The 23728-nt window shown below is 34.3% G+C and overlaps 1 protein-coding gene across 3 annotated transcripts; it reads left to right on the top strand.

Annotated features, from left to right (window-relative positions):
* The first annotated feature begins 1302 nt into the window (after positions 1–1302).
* On the top strand, positions 1303–22320 carry LOC147075783 (PI-PLC X domain-containing protein 1-like). 3 transcript variants are annotated; one of them, XR_015069969.1, is made up of 9 exons: positions 1303–1470; positions 13901–14004; positions 14985–15128; positions 15873–16003; positions 17397–17654; positions 18341–18431; positions 19361–19613; positions 19977–21123; positions 21268–22131. XR_015069969.1 is itself a non-coding variant. In XM_085942096.1 (8 exons), exons 1-8 carry the CDS (start codon positions 1332–1334, stop codon positions 20339–20341), a joined length of 1485 nt encoding a protein of 494 aa, XP_085798222.1. In that variant the 5' UTR covers positions 1303–1331; the 3' UTR covers positions 20342–22320. The 3 variants fall into 3 exon arrangements, 1 of the variants encoding a protein (XP_085798222.1); XR_015069970.1 differs by having other exon boundaries at positions 21283–22128; XM_085942096.1 differs by having other exon boundaries at positions 19977–22320.
* Positions 22321–23728: the final 1408 nt, after the last annotated feature.

Here is a 23728-nt window from a genome sequence, read left to right as displayed (position 1 = left end):
GTATAACGAATGTATGTAAGTAGGTACGCAAATGTATTTATTTTATGAATTTGCAATAATGTATTGTCAAACGTAGTTTTTTTTTGTTTGATCAGATAACGGAAATTCAGTACCTACCTATGTAATAAATATTTTATTATGCATGTCAGTAATCACTCATCAGTCATGTTATGGTAACGATATTGCTTCCATTTGTTATTATTAATCATATGTATTACTACCTACATTATTTATTTATTCGTATGTAAATGATTTTCTTCTTAGACCATATCCGCTCCTCAATTAGAGCATATGGACACCACACGGAGCCTCCGTAAATTCCTGTGGCTCACCATTCTTCTTGCACCTTCACAGGTCATGCCAGCATCTAGTAGCTCCGCCGTGTACACAGGGCTGAAAATGACTGAGAATTCCTGAGAACGCCGTGAAATGGACTGGAGCGCCGTTCCTGTTCGTGAAATCGGTAAAATTATCGCTCCTTCTCGTGCAAAAAATAATTTGACCATCTGAGCTAGATAGGCCATATAATAGAAAATCTAACACACTTATTTTTATGAAATACACATAAAATGTGTAACTAACTAAATATCTTCAGAAAACTGTCGAGCGCTCCGGTTCGTACACTTTTCCATTTCGAGCGCTGCGTGAACATTAAGTGGATGGTATTTAGCGGCCACTGATGCTGGAAACCAGTTGCGAGCCAAGTTGTAATTCTCTTGGGGCATTCGCAGCGCATGCGGCCAACCTAGCTGCAACGTTTTCTCTTAGCTCTCAGTGTGACTCTTTATTTCCTATCGTTGTATTGAGACTGGGGTAGTGTATTGTATTGTTAAATCTACATAGTTTTGTTTTAAATATGCATGATATTATTTTCACGGCATACTTATAGAACACTATACCCATAACGGATTTCTGACAAATTTTATTTAAAATCAAAGATCCTGAACCCAGTGTCACATGAAGTGAGGATTTTGAGGGTATGTATAACACATCCTAGCGTCAGTATCCAGAGGATGGTAAACAATGTAGAAAACCGTAATTCCGTTGCATAGCAAAAAAATTGGACTTTAACTGGACTAACAACATTTTATTAGGTATCTATTAATTATTTTCCCCTTGATAAAGTAGCGTGACATTACTGATGTGTAAAATAGCCTGCTCGATCTTAGGCTAAATACCCACATTTTTTCTAGAGATTTATTATAAAAATTAGACGCCACTGGCTGTACTCATAAATTGGTCGTTTCCTCGCAATGTCCCTCCTTCGGATCCTATGCTGACTGTCAACTTACTCCGACGATCAGTGACCGTGCGACCTCACAGCTGTCAACATGACAGCCAAATCAGCTGTCAACCGTCTCCCATATTGTCAAGTGTCTTCCATTTTTAAATTGCGGAAAACCGTCGCACACTGTTCGATAGTGATACTAATGATCATTTCCAGTCATCACATTGCGGTCGCTGAATATAGTTAGTACTTTGAATATTTTATAAACTAAATATATTTACATGTAATATGGAGAGCACGTGCAACGAATCTGTCTACAGTATTTCTCAAATTATGTCTACATTATATCAGTGGCGAAGACTGCCTACTGCAAGGATGTAAACGATTATTACATCGAAAAAGCAACAACGACAATACACAATAATTTGACAGTGATTAATGTGTTATAAATGTTGTAATAAAATGCTAATTACAGTATTTTGCAACACCAAAATACGCGCGGCAATCTGTTCTATCCATTGATAGAATAACTATAAACACTTTCATACAAACATTTACTATAAAGAGGAAACTTTTGCAGATTAGGTCAAAATAATACATCTCACGATAACCGACAAAAAAACCTTTAATAAAATGTAGATAGTTAATAACATATATTTTTACAACATATTTGTGGTCAGCCATATTATGACTTTGAAAGAATAATTGTATGAAGGCATGAGCGGAGATTCGGACTCTTATTGTAATGTAGGTAATGATATTAATGTAGGTACCATCCCCCACAGGGGGAGGGATGACAGGGCTCTAGCCTGGGGGCCCGGGCTCAGTTGGGCCCGGCGTTACGGGTCGACCAGATTATTAAGATAAACACACATCACAAATTTGCACTATTAGTAAAAAAAAAAGTCGCCTGCGGGACTATTTTACTTCGGGAGTAGTGGTTGTGTGATGCATTTTTTTATTATTGTGTCGATACTCGACAACTCTATAATTCAAGTGGATATTAATAAACACAAAAAATCGCAAAAATACAAAGAATATCCTTAATTTTACCTCGAACACCGTTTGGAAAACGCTACTATAGAGCGTCATACAGTCTTTAACCTTCGTGATAGGTAGGGGGGGCGCTTCAGGTTGTGAGGGCCATGATAGGTACAATTCATTTGTATTAATTATCTCTTGACAAAATAATGAAAATTATATGAATGGATGGGACCCTGGAGATATCTATTGTTTTTCACATGATCCATTCAATTATTTTATTAATGGTTCCACCATATTCGAATGGACTCGAAAATTTCAAAATAAACTGAATATTATATTTAGTTGTTTCATATTATTTTTCTATACTTACACAGTTTTGAATCTTTCTTTCAAATCGCATCGTAGTAGGCTTATGTTCATATCAATATTAGTTACGATTACGGATCCTAAAATTTCATATTATTTAAAGGTGTGGCAAACGGCAATTGTATTGCAGCTAGTTGGTACAATGCTTAGCGAATTATTTTATCATATTCAATGAATACATACGATAGATGAGTGACGTCCCTAGGCAAAGTGCCGCCCTTAACCAGACTTGGAATGTCGTGCCCTTTCATTTTTAGTTTTAAATTACCTGCACATTCGTTAGGTATCTACTTACTTATTTTATTATTTATCTTCTGCTATCTTAAACAGACAAATACACAAACAAACTTAAAATTAACAGACATACCAGAATTGAAACATTTCTACTAAATATACCCAGGGCTCGAAATGCAACGGAGCGCACCGGAGCGCCGTTCCTGTTCGTGAAATCGGTAAAATTATCGCTTCGTCTCGTGGAAGAAAATCGTCTAAGCTAGATAAGCCATATAATAGAAAATCTAACATATTTATTTTTATGAAATACACATAAAATTTAATAACTATGTCTTCTTACTATGATAGCTATGTATTGTTCTTCAGAAAACTGTCGAGCGCTCCGGTTCGTAAACTTTTCCATTTCGAGCGCTGAACATACCCTCAAACCGTGACGGTACAATACAATAACAGTTAGTTTGTCAGGATTGTTAAATCTTTGATTATTTTTTCAACTGTAATGCGACAGCTTTGCCTGCTTCATGAAAAACCTCGTTCTTTCACTCCTTCATTCGCGGTCCTTTACAATGTGCCACCAAAATGCAACGCTTGACTTGCCTACCTACACGGGTCGTCACTGCGTTAGATAATAAAATCGAGTCTTCGCTTATGGTCTGTCGTCAACCACCAACACATCGATCGTAGCTGGAAAAATAAAAATTGATTAACACACAACCATTTTTAATACAAATGAAGCATTTTAAAGCATATTATTATATTATTCCAGAACCAAATGTATGGAACTGTGCAACTATTATTCTTCATTTTCAATATGACTTATTTATTATGCCAAATTGCATAAACGCAATCGTATTATCATCACCACCCTGTATCAATCCACTGATCCACGCTGATTCCATTCCTCTCGGTAGTCTGGTAATAATGCAATGCGTTGCTACGTGCTTCCCAGTGGCGGGTTAATAGACGTAGGGGTCCGACACACAGAGTAATTTTGAGGACAGCCGCGATAAAAATATAAAATATAAATCATAAAAACCCTAGTGCTAGTACAGATATACATGCAGGTATCTCTTTCCTATTATTATAAGTCAAGATAACAATAATGACACATAATAATATTAGTGGTTTATATTTTGTGTACAAGCAGGGCTCGAAATGGATCAGAGCGCACCGGAGCGTAGTTTCGGTTCATGAAATGACCGAGATTATCGCTCCGTCTCGTGGAAAATATATCTTAACCGTCTGATTTAGTGAGAGCCATTTAGCAATAAAAAATATCACCAAATTAGATAAATATGTTGATATTTCTTGAATATTTTCAAGTGCTGTGTACAAGTACATATCAGTTTGTGTATGTATGTCATGGCCCCCACAAGGGGGGGGCTGACAGGGCTCTAGCCTAGGGGCCCTGGCTGAAAGGGGGCCCGGCCTGGCAAATTGGCCAGCCAAGTGAGATAAACACACATCACAAAATAGTAAAAAAATTGTCGCCTGCAGCGCTATTTCACTTAAAACAACATTTAAATCATATGTTTAGGCGACACATTTTTTTATTATTGTTTGTCAATATTCGATAAATCCATAATTCAAGTGGATGTGTTAGATATACAAAAAAATCGCTAAAATTACCCTAATTTTTACCTCGAACATTATTAAGAATACACACCTGTAGATAGTCACACTGCCTTTAACTTTAGCGATAGGTAGGGGGACCGCCAAAGATTCTAGCCTGAGGGCCGCTCCAGGATGTGGTGGCTATGGTGTATGTTATATGCCGCTTTCATGTTAGTTGCAGGATTTTGTATACCTACTTATAGTAATATGTTAAACCTACTCAGCTTGTGAGTAATACACATATTTTTAAGATTCGGGTAGGTACCTATATAGTAGGTTCTAACAATTTCAAGGCTCCTTTTTAAAATCTAACAAATCGATTGCGTCACCTGCATCAAAGAAAATCGCCACTAATGCTTCCGTGGAATTAACTAGTCATTCTAGTCGATCAAAGGATCTCGGGGATTATCTGGGTCTACTTTTTGGATGGATTTCATCTTTTGAGTATCAATGGGTGACATTCCGCGAAACATTTCTGTCATAAATTCTGTAAAAAATATTAATGTTTTGTCAATAAAAAAAATTCTATTAGAAACGTGTCAGTGTGTTATTAAAACAGTAAGACGCCAACAAGTCAACAATTGCGCAAATGTGCCAGTTTTTGTTTCAATAATTATTTCCAGTATACAACTAATCATTGGCAATGCGAAAAGTATGTTCTACATTGTCACGAATTACAATTATTTACTTCAGAATCAGCATCATCATTGGTCAAAACCAATTAATTTTGGATAATGGTTTATGATGAAATGATTAGTGTGTTTGTGAATAAAAAAAGAATACGCCTTGAATTATAATAACGTTTTAACACGTTGTATTTTGGGTTCTACTATATAATATTATATCAGTCCAGGCACCGCCATCTTTAGATTAATGAAGCCTGAGCATAACTTTTTGCACAAGCAACGAGTGGTCCACTGCCATACAATTTATTGATAAAAAAAACTTGCAAGCAGAGTTTGGTATTCTATATCATTATACATAGAAGTTTACTTACGTTGATCGTCACTTCCAATTATTAATAATACAGAACCACTAAATCGGATGAACTCAAAGGTCTCTAAGATAGGTACGTTAAAATAATCTGAAACTAACCGACAAGTGAACATGACAGACGCGTCAGTTTGAGCACTCTATAGACAATGACAGGTCATCCATAGAAAACGGGAGGGGCGGAAAGGTGAGACCAGTCCTGAAATGTATCGGCTTTCCTCTTCAGACGGCAACGGTCCAGGACACAGGGCTCCTTGAAGCGAAAAACCATGCATCTGATCTGAAACTTCATTTCTCAGAAGTAACCAAAGTGTGCACTGAGTACACCTATTGAACATTATTTCAGCGGAAACAGAGCATGTTAACCAGAAAGAAAAATGCAAATAATAACAATTATACTCGTATTAATCCCAGTATGTTGGAAAATAATTATAAAACAATGTCAACTCATTGTTAACATTCTCCAAAAAATAGTTCTTCTGTTTCATTTATAATCTTGACTCTTGTATCTGTCAGTATGCTGCTTGGCTAGCTTAGCGTATTTTCTGCCATACTAGCATTTTTGAATAAGCATCTAGCTTGTAACATTCGAATCCAGTGACGTCCCTAGACAAACTGCCGCCCCTAGGCAGCGTTAAAATGCCACCCCATTATACAGTATTTGGTACTGTTCGGTTATACGGAATACAGCGGAAAACACATTTTAAAAATACCCGATATACTGGATTATTTGTTAGTTTAGGTTAGGTTAGGTTGGGTTAGGTTAGGTTTGGTTAGGTTAAACTAACAAATAATCCAGTTTATCGGCTATTTTCAAAATATGTTTTCCGCTGTATTCCGTATAACCGAACAGTACCCAGTATTTTTTTTTTTATCTTTTCATGACTTCAATATCTACGAAATACATTATTAACAAAATATATACCACAAAATTGAATTTAAATGTCATCTCTACTTCAACTGACAATATTGCGAGTCCACGAATTCAGATACATTTAAAAATACACCCGACACCTTTCAAAACTCGCGAATAACTGGCTCCCTATAATTCAAATATAATTCGCAAATCTGCGCGTGTCATTACTGGTCATCAAGGAGTGATGTCCAAACATAACGGAAGTAAACTAAAGATCGCGAACCCGACGAAAAAAATACAGTCCTGTTAAACCGTTTATGCTAATTTTATTAATACATTTTGTTTTCCAACCAGTGAGCTGAATTTTTTAATGGAAAGATATTTCCGTTATTAGTAAGTTTAGGTGCCTATTCCTATATATTATATTTATTGATTCTCCTCTATTTGCCGCCCTTCGAGTAACTGTCGCCCCCAAGCGACGCTCAATCTGCCTACCCCCACGGGAAGTCACCGTTCGAATCTGACGCATGACGTTAAATCTATCGTTTTTTGAAACCGCTATTATTATGTCCACAATCTTCTGTTTTTTTTTTTAAATAAATATTTAGGTGATGACCAAATTAATTCCGTACATGTTGGTATTGATTATAACAACGTTTTTCTTAGCTCGTATTCTTATTTGTCCGGTGGTTGTTTGTCCGGTACAAATCCTGCAATCGATTTTTAACTAACTTCCCGTCTAGCTAGACATTTGAAACTTTTAGAATATATCAGAACACGATGCCAATGCATTTGTTTAATACTTTTAGCCATCTTTAAGTAGAATTAATTTCATTTTCAATTAATTCTGTTTTGTATGAAAAGTTATTTGGAATAAATCCGTAAAAAGTAAAACTATTATTGGTTGCTAAGTGGGTCCTAGCAACTAAATTATTAATATTAATATATACGTGCGTTACTATGGAAATCAATATGATATTTCAGTATTATTTCTATCAAGTACAAATTTTTTTGATCGTTTAAGCTAGTCAAGTAAGTTTATATGATTCAACAGAAAATTTAAAAACGTTGTATTTAAAAAGTTCTTTTTATCTTGTAATTATTTTTATTTGTACGATTTATTTATAAGTTGTGCACATTAATCACAAATGATAATATCTACGTTGTGAAACAATAGATTCTTGAATTCTTTAATCTTTGCTCACGTATAATCAGAAAAATAATTCCAAACCTGCAAACCCTAGTAGCTAGATACCAATTTATTATTGTAGAATAATATAGGTCAGGAGACCATTCATTACTAGTGTTGATACGTACCTTTTATATTGAAGCCGCAGGATCCTTTCAAGGATAAAACACCGTTAAAAATAAGGTCGATAGTATGGTAGGTAGGATAATGCAGTGAAAAGTAAATTTTCTTTTGTTGAATCCATCAATAATATACTTACTAATAAAACGACTATCGTAATGAAATTTATTAAAAATAATTACAAAATAAAAATAACTTTTTATATACTTACCACGTTTTTAAATTTTCTGTTGAATCATATAAACTTGACAATTCTATGTATTAATAATTTAGGACAAATAAAGCAATTGTCAACAAATCATTTTTTTGCTATTTTGCAACAAACAAACAAATATAGAATACTGAAATGTCATTTTGATTTCCAGAGTAACGGACGTATATATTAATAATATAGTTGCTAGGACCACCCCCTTAGCAACCAATAATAGTGGATTGGATTACGGATTTCTTCGGAAATAACTTTTCATACAAAACAGAATTAACTGAAAGTTAATTCAATTGTACTTAAAGATGGCTAAAAGTATTAAAAGAATGCATTGGCATCGTGTTCTGATATATTCTAAAAGTTTCAAATGTCTAGCTAGTCGGGAAGTTAGTTAAAAATCGATTGCAAGATTTGTACTGGATAAACAACCACCGGGCAAACAAGAATACGAGCTGTGGTAATAATATAATAAATTCTACTGTTTTTACTTTTTCCCAAAACAAACTGATAGAAAATAATGATTTGGAGAAGTCCGGAACATAGATCGATTCAGGGCTCGAAATGGATCGGAACGCACCGGAGCGCCGTTCGGTTCGTAACATCCCCAAAATTATCGCTCCGTCTCGTGGAAATATTAATTTGACCGTCTGAGCGATATAATTGCCATATAATAAAAAAATCTAACACACTTATTTTTTTAAATAGAATACAATTAGGTAATATTTCCGTAAAATTATCGAGCGCTCCGGCTCGTAAAATTTTACATTTCGAGCGCTGGATCGATTGAATGTTCGTAATTATTTTTTGATGTTTTTTACAATCTTGTCCTAGGTAGGGACCCATTTTAAGACCCAATAGCAGTTTATCGTGCCTACTGACGAAATTTGTTGCAAGAGGGGGCTCCAAACCTATCAGTATGTCGGGTCTCCAAATAGGGAATTTAGTACAAATTCCACGTAAACCGGTTCTTGTAATAATTTACTTTATTTACTTTGTCATTTTCATAAAAATGTGTGAAGTCTGCATAATTGAAAAAGATATATTTTGTCCATAGAAGGAATCTTTGAAATAATCGTATGTATCTATAACACTTGTGTAATCTTATTAAGACGTTATTGCAGTAATATATTGTGTTTTGGCAATATAAAATCGAATTTACACTGTGGCTATCTTTGCCAACATAGCATTTTTCTTGGCAGATCTATCATTTTTTAATAGATGTTGTTTAGCTTGCAAAAATCGCACCTGGCGTATGACGTTGATTACAGCGCTCGGAATGGAAAAGTTTACGAACCGGAGCGCTCGACAGTTTTCTGAACATATTTACATAGTTATCAAATTTTTATGTGTATTTCATAAAAATAAGTGTGTTAGATTTTTTATTATATAGCCTATCTAGCTCAGATGGTCAAATTATTTTTTCCATGAGACGACGCGATAATTTTTCCGATTTCACGAACAGGAACGGCGCTCCGGTGCGCTCCGGTCCATTTCGAGCCCTGACGTTGAATCTAGCGTTTTTCGACAGCACAAACAGCTCAAAACTTAAAATCATAAAAAACTAGAATATTACATCAAATTTGTTTGAAAATCAACATGCTGTAAAATTACATAATAAAATATATAAGTACTTACTAAAATTCGTACTTACCTGCATTCACTTTTATTTGTATGCTATACCTATTTATTAGTTATGAAACAATAAATTCTTCTTCTTTCTCTTGGTTGATGAAAAACAATGTTGATTATAACCTGTGATGTAGTGCAGAATAAAATCGTGCCGTGTCGCCGTTTTTAAGAATCCTAATCACCCTCCCTCTTCTCACTTTCCTAAAGCACATTTTTCAACACTTCGATGGTTAGGTACGGAAACTTTCGTAATAGAATCAGAACGATCATAAAATGTTGCGTAGGTACCTACTTCTCTGCCGGACTGAGACACGTGTGGGACCCATGTCCAAACCGTCCCTGCACCGGCCACCTGACTCGCACCGTCTAGTACAGTGGTTCTCATGTGCGGCCACCAGCGCTTTGCAGAATAATATTTCAAAAATTTATTTATAAAATTATGAAATTGGTTGAATACACATGACTTGTCTTAAATTTCTTTCCACGCTCAAATGATCCATTATGTGTTTTTGTGATGAGGTCATGTGTGAAATAGTTTGTTTCTGAAAATAAAGTCTATTCAAAGAATTGGCAACAATAATTGCTTTATTAATATTGTCGATTTTTCCTACTACTGTACCTACTGTATACTGTGAAAGATCATTCAGTGTAATACACTTCATAAAAAACAAATGTCGAAGCCAGAAGTAGTTGACAGATGTAAACTTAAAAGCAGCCATGCGGCTCGCATTGGAAAAAAGGAGTGTTGAGGAATTTCCATTTGCATTATTTAAAAAAAAAAACAGATATGTTCAAATGTCTTTTATTAATACTTTGGACGCTGAAGACGCACATGCGCGTAATGACCAGGCGGCCGATCGATGTAATTAACGTGCATTTTAAAGGTGCTAATTAAAAAATCATTATCTACTCAGCAGCGAATGCGTTAAATGGACTTGTCTATAAATAAATTGATCTATTTTTTTAGTAAATAAAATTTAGCTTTAATTTTTTCAATCACAGCAAAAGCGAAATTTGGTGCGGCCACCAGATGTTTCCATACAACTGTCAATTTCAATTGTGCAATAAATTTCACGTGAGAACCACTGGTCTAGTAGCTATCGTTAGAGCATGCCCAAACTAAAAACCGCATTTTTGTCCATAATCACTTCGAAATTGGACTGACTAATCGTTTCTTCCGCATTTTTACGCCTAGTTATTTTAATAATTTATTAATTTTTCAATGACATAATTTTCCATATTCACATGATTCAAAATTATTGTGTGTTCTACACACAGGAACCTGATATACCAGTGGCGAAGGGTGACTTTTGGAAAGGGGTAGGCTGTGGAGAAAGCACACTTGTTAGATATATTTAAAGGGAAATAAGAAGATAATCCGACATTACTACTGATGAATAGGTACACAAAAATTGATGAAATTTCAAAAGCTCACTGACGGTATAAAACTAAGCAATTAGTTTGAATTATGTATTTTCCTAACATTTATAAATGAAAGATACGCTCAAAATATATTGTCATCTTTGAAAAACTCCGTTGTTGTGTATCTATTCCATAACAATTTTTAATTTAACTCGTAAAACTAGACATTTTAAAATACTTCCATATTTAAAACACAGACTTAGGTACCTACATTGTCTGAATAAATTATCTTAGTCTATGAATGAACTAACTCTAACTGATAAATAAAAATCGCGAGATAAATTATTTTATATTTTTAACAACAATCAATATTTATATGTGATTGAATTCCATAGAAATTATTATTTTTTAAATTATTATAAATGTGCACTTGCGTAATATGTAAGCGTAAGCGCTCCTTAAATAGCTTACCGATTTCTATGGGCCGCCCCAGACGTCTAGAAATTATGAGAAACAAACTTCATATAAAAAAAAACCTTCGATTCACACGAACATAAACCATAGAATATGTGAAGCGAAACGAGATGTCGCTTATCTTTTTAAACTTTCGAGACATGCCATAAGTAAATGGTGTTTATTGAAATAGGGGAAAAGATCGTAAAATTAGTATTACAATTATACGCTAGATGTTGTTGGGCATATTGAATATATTATTATGTAATTATATTATTTAATAATATGTCAATACAAAATTAAATTTTTTTTTCTTAGGAAGGTAGGCTTTAAATAATCGCCTAGTATGGAGTCTTCGCCACTGTGATATACTATTGATGAGAACTGTTTGAAGAAGTACCGGAGCTCACATTTGGAAAAACTTCTATGTATAAATATATTTTGAAATGTCATTTTTTAGACATGGCTAGACATTCTATGTAAATGGCCCTCGGCACACTATCCCTATTTGGCATATTTTTGTACGGCAGCAGTTGGCAATACTGACTGATCATCAATTATTCGAAAAACTAGCGTTGAAATTTTATTAATGAATTTAATATGTACGTATTATAAATTATATGCTATCAAAATACAAAACAGTTTGCATTGTATTTATGTATTTTGTGATTAGAACAGTGCTATTGACTTCTAATCTGCAAGTTATCCGAATATACAAGAGTAATAAATTGTCCCAAAACAACAGAATTATGACTTTAGTACATACAGTACGCATTTTACATCTCAAATAGAAATTCATAATTCAAAATTAAATTTCAATTTTCTCCGAATTTCTTTTTATAAATAAATACTTTCTTTTGTTGTATGTAGTAAATTGGTATATAAACAATAATTAACTGTATTCGTTGCAATGACATTAATATGGACGAAGCATCTAGAAAATACAATGACACTCACTTTGTGTCGGGTCTGCCGGATGGCGAAATTCATATTTTAATATCGGTATCCTACGCTCAAATGAACATTCTGCTTGCACGCGGTCTGGCGACACCGCTGGGTCTGCCCATACAAAATTTCTGACTGTCAGGTTTCGACTTCACCGTTATTATTGTGTTACAAAATGCCAATGTGCCTAGTTAAAAATTGTAAAAAAAATCTACTTAACACTCCAAGAAAGATGGGATATCACTTTTCATGTGTTAGTATTATTTATTATTTATAAAATGCCATTTTAAGATATCGATGAATGTTTATTCAATGCAATTGAATGACAGGAACCATTGGACAGTAAGTCGCCTGTGATTCGCTGAGCTCACTTGCGTCTAATCTCCGAGAAGTCGTAAGTAACCGAGAATCTGTTTCTAACGCAATGAGTCATGACACTAATACGCTATTACAATAAAGGTTATATTACTATAAATTCTCGAAGCTTGTATCGCATAATGGAAACGGATACGTCATATGTTCACGTGACATCTACCTATACATCTGTGAATGACTTTCATGCACAATTTCTCGTGCGCGCCGGGTATGAAGTGAGTTGTCCATTTAATACGTCATTGATTCGTTGTCAGTGTGTATTTGCCATTGGTGAGTGCGCATAGTGCCAGAAAATGTCTTGCAAAAATGGTTGCAAAAAATTACTCAAATGATATATAGCACAGAACTCAAATCAATTAGAAAAAAATAATAATTTATTTATACTAATCTTGTAAAATGGTACCTCACACCTCACTTGCATGTTTGTATGTTTCAATATCTGACAGGTGGATTCAATATAAATAGAAATCATATCACGCACCATTACAAGTGTGACGCACTTCAATATTTATGTTTTGTTGTCAAAAACCAGAAGTGGCGGAAGCGATTGACAGTGATATAGATCTAGGGACTAGTGACTAGATCAACAGTGTCTATTATGATTCATTTAATTGCGACAATGCCTCTTGTAATGTACCTATGGACTGAATTTATATAAATAGAAAGGACGATCCATAACTCGTCACTCATCTCGAGTCTGTCACTCGACACAGTTACCTGTTTAACAGTAGATCGGTAGTCATCTGAGCACCCAGCTCACCGTGATCACTCCACACCGTTATCTTACTCCGACCATTGTAACTCTGTGTACTCTGACAGTTAGTAAACATCCACATTAATCTCCCTCACTGCCTTTTTCACCTCATCACCTTCTCATCGACCGCCAAAAATATATTAAACACTACCAATGAAACAAGAACTATTAGAATTATTGTTTGTAAAATATTAGTAGTCTTTTGTGATTACATAATACCAATCATTAAACCCACTAGCGTATGATTATATTGGCAATTATAAATATCATTGTTTCTAGCATATTGTTTCCTGGTCAACACGATTACGCAGGTGCATATACTCCAGACTCCAGATACAGATCGCTAACAAAGGTTACGAAGAGCAAAATATGATGTATAAAAATGTTGAAAGAAACTACATGATGATTTTTTGACAGATGGGTACCATGTTGCACGGAGAAGCTGATTTTACGCATAATATTAAATGCATTATCTTTGACTGTGTTTATTTCATTGGAAAGGTGTTATATCCTAATAAAGCATCCGTGAATGTGAATAGTGTAAGATATTAATTATTTTTGCTATGGTTACTTATTTCCTGTTTTTTTTACAGAGGCTTTTTGTCCAGCAGTTCACATAACAGTCTCTTCTCGCAAGGAGAGTATCGGAAAGTTGGAACTGAATTGGGATGCGCAGTGCCAAGAGCTACCGGACACGGTATTTATTATTTTAATCACAGTCACAATCTAAGAATTTTAAAGGTAATTACAGCTAGAAAGTTCTGTATCACATGTTGATAATAACTTTCTTACTTTCGAAATGATGTTATTAGATGTCACAGATAATGCAAGCCAAATATCGCCCCCCTGGTGTGGGGTTACATGTAAGTTGTACGTATGCAGTTCATCGTGGGACACTTATTCGTACGCCGCAGTACGTGAAACATGAGTTCGTGTAACATTTTATCAAATGACGAGTTCTTCGTTGAACATTTCACCGTGGAATACATTTATACGTATCTTACAAAATGCGGCGATAGTTTTCAAATAGTACTGTACCAATTAGATTAACCCTAACCTAGTAAAGACATCTCCACATGTTGTAGCATACGTACAAATGTACTCCACGATCGTACAAATTTTCAACGAAGAACTCGTCATTTGATTAAATGTTACACGAACTCATGTTTCACGTACTGCGGCGCACAAATAAGTGCCTTGCTGTGAACTGTTTACGTACAAATTTCCGGATACACTGGTGTGGTGAATAGGGGCGGTATTTAGAACCCATATTCACAAGTCATTCAAAATTACCCACACTTATATAATTGTAATACATTATGCATGATTTAAATAAACATCATTAAATAACTTATTTAAAACTTCCATTTAGCATTCCAAGTTTTTGTTAAAAACTGATATTAATTTTTTTTTGTCCAGGGGGCGATATTTGGATAACTTTTACAAAAGTAACAAAAATGACATTTTTTATTATATCGATAAAATTATTTTTGTTTTAGTTTATATGCTATTTTCTGTTGTATATTGTCATAACCAACAATATAAAGATAATAAATAAAATCAATTAAAATATCACTATACGCAAATAAGCTTGAGAAATGGCCAAAACAAACGGGGGGTGGTATTTGGCGACTTTACCTTACCTACCAACACTATAATTATTATTCTACTTTACAGATTGGTTTATTTGATGTGGACCCAACACTAATACGGACTGCTAGTCCTTTAGAGATTGAACAAATAGGCGACCATCCTTGGGGATTTTATAGAACCAACATATCGCTGGGTCATTTACACTTGCCTGGCGGCTGGCACAAACAAGTAACCAACAGATTTATATTAAAATAAATTGTGTAAATTGATTTCATTGTAAATAAGATCATTGCATTTAAGTCACGTATCTTGTTGAATGTATCCCGCAAAATATAATCATTTTTGCAAAACAAAATAAAGTGATGTTAAATCATTGTTTATATTTCTTCCAAGAAATTTTCTTAGTTTAACCATCCGGTTACAACTGTTTACCGAACAGAGCAGAGATGTCACTATATTCTATTGAGAAACCCAATATGTATGTATGATAATATAGCATAAGAATTAACATATTAAATTTTTACATCAAACCGCAATCACAATAATATAGTATTAAAAAAATAGGAAAACATATTGAAATGAGATGCTGAGAACATATTATTATCTGATTTAAAGTTTTCTAAATTTATATCTTCAATTTCTTAACAATCCGATTTCAAAGCATAGTTTTTTCTCTTTTTTTTTAAATTGTGTCCATGGTTAATTTAGCAGAGATATTGTTTCAAATATGACAGCGTATTTTTCAGATTTGATAGTGGCTACCAAATTATTTATCTAAAAATAAATGCTATTGACAATGATGAAGTCTCCCGGTTTCAGCAGTGTTTATAATAATCAAAAGGAACAATATAAATAAAAATGATCATGTCATGTTTCACGTGATTACATATGTTGTATCATCAACAAACTGCTGCTATATAAAAATATACACATATTATATCAAAATAATACAATAGTTTCAAACCGTTTTAGTTAGGAGATTCTGATGAACATGCCATTCCGGGACCACATTGTTTACCGTTTTGGATTGCAAGCTTTGTAAAAGATGAAATACAGGAGGTGACATGTTTAAAAATTCAACCGACTTGGATGTCAGATCAAAGGTATAGAAAAAGTTTATGAAAATAGAAGTATAATATGTACATCATTTGATATATTTATGTTCTAAATTATTTCTTTAGTTTTCATGAATGGTATTCAATCTCTAAAAATAAATCATTCATTGTAAATATTGTAACCCATCTGACAGCCTTCTCCACGGCTTGGCAGGAGTATGCAGGGATTTGATTCATCTATCTGGAGGAAGCTCTTCTTCTCCAACTTTCAACATGACCAAATACGAGTTTTTCCAGATTTTCACCGTCAAAAAATTGGAGAGTCCGGTGAAGGCAAACCAAAGGGTGTCTGTCTCGAATCAGGAGTTCACTGATGATGAAATCGTTAGTTCCCACTCCAGCACCACATTTTAAATATGTCTAATCTGTCTTTCTCTTGAATGTTACTGTCTCCTAGAAGTTCGTATATATAATTCCGTATTGTACTTGTAATTATGCAAAAACCACTGAATCTGGATCCCAAAATAAGTGCAAAAATAACATTACAAAAAAAAACATATCCTATTGGTTAAGATACTACCCCTAGATTGGGGCTATTGTCCCAACAAGCAAACGATTACATTACATTACAATTACAAACAATTAGTAGTATAAGGAAAGCAAGTGATTTTACTAGACGCATTTTAATTTTTTTGGTAATGTTTTTGCTCTTCTAAATTGGTTATAGTTTCGATATATTTTATCATTGCTAATCGCTTTTTGATATCAGTCTCCCATCCACATTTGTTAGAGATATCTTAAGGCTGGTGTGGATTAGTCGAGTGGCGAGTGATTTAGTTACCACTAAATAATTTAGTAACTGAAAAGTGTCCGAACACAGTACATTAGTGAGTGAGCACAACAGAGCACAATGTACCAAAGCAAAAATAAATGATTAACTATTTTTTTTATTCAACGAATAATTCACAAGATTTAAGAATGTAACATTCTTTTTATTGAACATACATATAATTTAAAAACACTTAGAAAAGAAACCAATAGAAAAAAATCTTTTTTTTTGTAAATATACGATGAACCTGATTCGAAATTTTTTCAAATTATGTATGTTCAAAAAATAAATTAGTTAACAATTTTATTTATAATGCCTATATTGTAAGAATTGGAGGAAGAAATTCTACGACAACTGATGAACTTGACTAAAGATAACGTGTTTAGACTTGTCTTGTGGCTTGTGAGAGATGGTGGGGGTCGCTACTCGACCGAAAAATTAGAACAAAATGGAATGACTCGACTGAATGAGTTTACTAAATTTGTCTATTCGTACACGTTTAGTTACTAAATTACTCGCCACTCGACTAATCTGAACCAGCCTTTAGTAATTATATAATTATAATAGATTATATAGGTACACCTAATATAAAAATATTATTTTCGATTTTAGGGAAAGAATGAGAAATATTCCAATCTCACAATTGTTGATACCGGGAACGCATGACTCAGGGTCATTTCCCAGTATGAATGCCGCAACAAAAGAGGAAGGATTTCAAAGCTTTGTACTTACACAAGACCACGACGTTTGGACACAGTTGGTCTTCGGAATCAGATATTTGGACATGAGAATCGGCTACTACTCTTTGCCTGAAAATAAGCCCAACACAAGCGAGGAAGTTAAACCTTCAGATGAATATTTTGAAGACAGGTATGTATTATATAACCATAATTGAACAGATATCTCTTAAAGTAAGAGAAATCCAAAAGTTGCATGCGTTTAATTAGGTGCAAGTTGGTCATAATGCGGAAAGACCACAAAAAATCAATGGTTAAGGAAGCAGACAAGAGTATGACATGTAATAGAGGTCGCTGAACAGATGAAATAGCAATGGGTTGGATATGTTGCTCGGCGAGTTAGCTCAATTAGTAAAGCACATCGGCCGGAATCCAAAGGATCTAGGTTCAAGTCATGCTTGCTACAATTTTTTTTTTTCATAATACGTACGTATGTTTTTGTCAAAATTTTGTATATCTAATAAAATAACGGATGCTACATTCTAAAATCTTGTAAATGATTCATTGAATAAGAACAGTTCAAAAAAATAAGAGGAGTTTTAAATTGAATGGGGATAGTGTCATGTGATAACATGCACATGATATTCAGATTATTTTGGTTGAACCCACTCTTCTTTTTGTACTTTTCCATTTGAGTATTTTTTTGTGATCAGGGTTTCGCCTTTCGGCATCTTCAGCTACTAAGCACAATCACCAATGACAAATACACGACGGGCTTAATGATATAATAAATATTTGAAACTACTGCTATAAAAATAATTATGATATTATGTTCAAATACCTAATTATTTATATTTTTAAAATCTATGATTATTTTAGGTTTTGGGTGAATCATGACTTATTTAAGATTGCTCCATTGCTGCCGGTATTGAGGGATATTAAGAAATTTGTTGAGGTGGCAAAAGATGAGGTAATTATATTAGTACTTAATGCTGTCAGTTTCAAAATCGGTAACCTCCATACTCCACCCTTTTGAGTAAATCACATTTAGAACAGCAAATAGAATATACTTACCTATTCTGTAATATATTAGTTAACAATTAAACTAAGCGAATAGAGAAATAAAATGTCCTTCACGTCATTAAAATCAATATTTAAAGTTAGTCATAAAATATAAAAAATGGTGATGGTTTAATTGTATTTTGCTAAATGGAGCTGGATTTGATATTATGGAAAAGAACTTCCAGAATCAGAATCAAGAAAAATATATAAATGGAGGTTACCGACTAATAGTTTATCTTCATTATGTTATAACCAGAGCCTAAAATTTAAAGATGCGTAACATACCTAACCGAATTTTTTTTTAAACGGTACATGTTCAAACACGCGCGTCAATATCATTTTACTCCCTATTTTAATTATAGTTTGTCAATTTATGGCTACGGCGGTATGTTGTAGCTTAACCACTGGGAAATGACAAAAGAAATGGCGTATTTCAAAAAAACACTACCTTATTCTTAGGTCAATAATTATTATAAAGCAATCATTATTCGTAAGATGTTTATCACACTTGAATGGTCAAAGATATAGCTTATAATAAGTATCTTTAGAATCATCTTCAAATGTGTTAATCTTGCCGATTTTTTGAATAATAAAATGCCTAATTCTTGTCAAATTTGGGATCACAGAGATTATCAATATAATTTTTTATCGTAAATATTTTACTAAAACTATCATGGTTTGAAAATACAATAAAAACTCAATTTTGACCTACGCCGAGCACGTGGGCCGTTAAGATGATTCTTAGTCATGATAATTCAGGTTTTACTGCACAACTCAATGTTAAACTGATGCTTTCTGTTTATTTTAAATAGCCACTAAATATTCTGTTTATTTCAGATAGTCATAGTTGATGTACATAGGCTGCCTGTTGGATTTTATCTACTTAACGGAGCAATTCGGCACAAAAGGCACGAATCTCTAGTCAATTTTATATTCAAAGAGCTGGGCGATTTAGCCATCGACTTCAAACAAATAATGACACCAGATTCAAGACTGAATTTGCATCTGCTGAGTGGGCCAAGAATGAAGGACTTGTGGGAGTCAGGAAAGCGACTCATTATTTGCTATCCTGAGGAATCTATTTCAAGAGGTAATATAGGAGATTAATTATTGCCATATTAAAAATTATTTTATAGAAATTCATTTAACGGGTGACATTAATTCATTGTTGAATATTTGAATTCAAGTTTTTGCAACTTTAGGCATGTTTAGTATTGACCTGTTTATTTAATTTCTAATAAACAGAGTTCTAACAATCTTATTTGACATCAAATTATTAACAGGGAACAGTGTTCCTAGCCCTAGGTCTGAGACAATTCGGTGCTAGTAAAGAAGAATGTAATGCATCAAGAAATACATATATGTTTACGATATTTGAAACAACAAGTAGCAAACAGTCAAAAGAAGCGATTATCAATTATTAGTTAATCTGTAGCACTCTTGAATTTCACAGGAGCAAGCTGGCTGTGGCCTCCTCTCAAACAAATGTGGGGTGACAAGCAGACGCCTTCAGACCTGAAGAACTACATCTATCACGTGATAAATCGGCCACACCCGCTCGCCAGCATGCAGCGCAACCCCCTGTGGGCCATCATGGCGCAGCTCACTCCGTCCGCCCTCGACATCTTCTTCAATCCTGGCAACAACCTGAGGAAGATGGCTGACTCTGTCAATAGAAATCTCACTCGGTGGGTGAAGAACGAGTGGGGAGGAAAGACCAACATTATCGCTACAGATTTCTTCATGGGGAACAACTTAATAGACTTATCAGTGAATTCAGTATTACAACAAATTGTTTTAATAGACGACGAAAGCTAACCCATAAATTTAATTTTCTTAATTTATAGCGATAATTTAAATAACAAAGCTGCAATGCAGGGATCTATTTTGTTTAGGTTGAAATTTAAGACACAAATTCTATACCTACTTCTTTTTTCAATGGCACTACAGGTCAACTCGATCCGTATTCCGTAGATCCATTGGTTAAAACATTTCACTGTGGCACAATTCGCCGTGAGCTTTTTATCGGAAAGAGGTGACCGTATACTATACGGTCTCCAATTTTATTAGATTCAATATGAACGTTTTTTTGAACAAATTTTCATAGCCGATTTTGGCAAAATTCATGAATTCAAGGATGAAAACCTAACCTAACCTAACTTAACTTAACCTAACAAAATAATCCAGTATATCGATTAATTTAAAAATTTGTTTGATGCTGGCATCCTGTAAACCGACAAGAACTGTGTTGTATTTAGACATGAATTTTATGTCAGTACTATGCGAGCCAAAGAGGTTGGGCGGCCATATATTTCCGATACAACATTTCACAGTGAAGTGTGATACGGCGAACTGCATAATATACAAGTTTCCAGACACGAGATCCGTTTCTCTGTGGCCGTATTTGAAACATGTATAAAATTTTTGAGAGCTCATTTATATTTCCAGTCGAGTATATTATTTCTGTGATCTGGAACTGGGTTGAAGTTGTATTTGATGTATTTAATTGATAACACATTTAAGGCTGGGCCGGTCCTAGCATGTGTGAGGCCATATTGAAATTTTTGTGTAGGCCCTAAAGCCGCGTTGACACCATCCGAGTACGATTCGAGTACACTCGAACAGAGCGCACTCGTACGATACAGTTTCATTCTAATTACTCCTATACGAGCTAGCTTGGCAGAGTAGAACGCGGTCCGAGTAGCTCGTATAGGAGTAATTAGTATGAAGCTGTCTCGTACGAGTGTGCTTGGTCCGAGTGTACTCGGATCGTGTCAACGCGGATTAAGTTAGAGGAAGTTCTGGCATACAAAATACAGATCAACTGTCATTTAGAGCAGGGAAATCTTTTAGTGCCACACTGTGCCACATCAGTTTTTTCAGTTCGGCACATGTTCAAACATGCGCCTTTTAACATGATCTTACTCTTGACTTTAGTTGTTGTAGACGCAACACGTCTTACATCTTGGCTTTTGGACTCTTAGACTTTTGGGTCACTCACTATCATCCATACGTATAATAAAAATAAAAACATTTAAAAATTAATCACTCGGAGCTGAACCGAAAACCGCATATATTTTCTTACTTGAACCGGAAACGAAAATAAATAACGATTTGAAGCCTTGATTTTTGTATATCAACTAATACATGTTCGCTTTTATTCACCTAAAAATATTGTTCTGAAACTCATTTTTAAAGTATTTCCCTATGTAGTTCTTTATTAGAAATACGTCAATGATGTTCTTGAATAATGTGGTCCAATTAACTTCAGATATCTGATTCCAATTCAGAGGGCTCTGCGTTTTAAATGATTCACAATCACATCCAAACAACCAACTTTTGTCTTGTAGTTTCATTCATTTCATACTTGCTTGTGGCATACATCCGGTTAAGGCTATACTTCAGCTGAAGCATGGTCTAAAACGATTGTGACTACGCGACACGAAGATTGTGCAAACGACGCGTGCAGAACAAAACATAATTTGTCATAAAAATTCAACATGCGTCCATTTAATGTTATGTTTATTGTTCTATTAGTAATAATAATAATATATTCATTGTCATGTTTTCTTTTTCAAGTAAATGGGTAACGTTTTTTAGTCATCTTTACACGATTTAAGAATTATTTCCCCCGATGCCATCACAAAACAAACTGACGTGTTCACAGCTCGACTTTCGCTCTCCAATTGGCAGCGAGTCCAAAATTTCGTCGCACCTATAGTTGAAAATTATTTGCCGGTTCACTCAAGTATGCTCTTAAGGATGCATAAGACAAGTATAGACAAGTATCCAATCTGAAAAAATCGTACAGTGAAAACTTTCCATGTCTATAATATATTATATATAATGTCTATATATATATAGGTATCTAGCTCAATTCAAACGCTTTTATAGTTCGTTCTCTAGGTTCTTTTATAGAGTTTGTCGTTTTAGTCTAAATGAAATCCATGTACTGCAGTTAACTTGAATAATGTAAGTAGGTAATATATTTTTAGTGTAATAAAATAATAAAGTTCTTTTTTTCTGACGTTATGTTGAAAGATGTTTCTTAAAACCCAGTGACGACGGGTGGAGGTAGGCCGTGGAGATCCGACAAGAATAATGCACACTAAACTGTATCAGTCATTCATATTTGTTTTCAACCTAACCTAACAATTATAGATAGAAAAATATTCTTTTTTTTTTTTTTTCTTTAGACCATGTCTGATCGTAATAAGATCATAATATGGGCCTCCGAAGAGTAGAGGTATGTATTAACAGATTTTTTATGTTTATGAGAAAATGGACGTTAGCCACTTGCTCAACCTACTAGGTCCATACGACTCAAACACAAATTGAAAAATAAAATGTGTATTTGCCAGACCCAGGATTCAAACCTAGGACCCACGACGTTATAAGCCGACGCTTACATCACTCGGCCATTGTTCATGAGCAAAAAATATATAAAATTATGTAGGATTTAATGGCATAAGTTTGTTTTTATTTTTTTTATCTATTATGGATTGGTTAGGCAAGGTTTAAAAACCAACCAACATCTACCTCCACTCTTCTCCACTGTTCTAACCCCAAAGGATCGTAGCATATAGGCTACAGATTTACAATTCAAAAAAATGACAGAATGAAATGAAATCACATCTGTGGCCAATGGAATTATAAATGTATCTGATTGGTTTGTTTATAAAGGCCAACTGAAACATTCACAGCATCCAAAAAAAATTAACGATAGATAATATGTACACCGACATAAATTGTTCGGTGTTCGATTCAAAGTCACATAAAAAATACTGAACCCAACTGTTTGTATGCAGCGCTGGCAGCTCAACTGAGAACTAGGTCCCGTACGCTCTGTCGACCAGTCTCCGGCAACCAAGTAAACAGCAACCACGCGGCATACGAAAAGAAATCAGTATTTATGCACGTGGTTGCGGCGACTAGTCATACTTTCTGGTTGCCGGAGACCAGTCGACATTGCGTAAGAGGCCTTATACTGTTTCTAATACGAATCAATTTATTATTGTTGTAGATAAATGAAATTTTTGTTGCTAATGGTAATCAAAACATAACGATTATCCACGAAAATAAATATATCGTCTCTGTTCTGGCAGAACACACTAACTGGAGAATACTAGTTTGGAGTAATTTGACTTTGAAGTTTTTAAAATGTTTGAAATGGTTTATCATGTGAGTTTATTAGGTAATCGTAAA

Source organism: Rhyacophila brunnea, unplaced genomic scaffold, assembly GCF_057557595.1.
Source record: "Rhyacophila brunnea isolate RB1 unplaced genomic scaffold, BYU_Rbru_1.0 scaffold_14, whole genome shotgun sequence".
NCBI classification, from domain to species: domain Eukaryota; kingdom Metazoa; phylum Arthropoda; class Insecta; order Trichoptera; family Rhyacophilidae; genus Rhyacophila; species Rhyacophila brunnea.
This window is presented reverse-complemented; position numbering and strand designations above follow the sequence as displayed.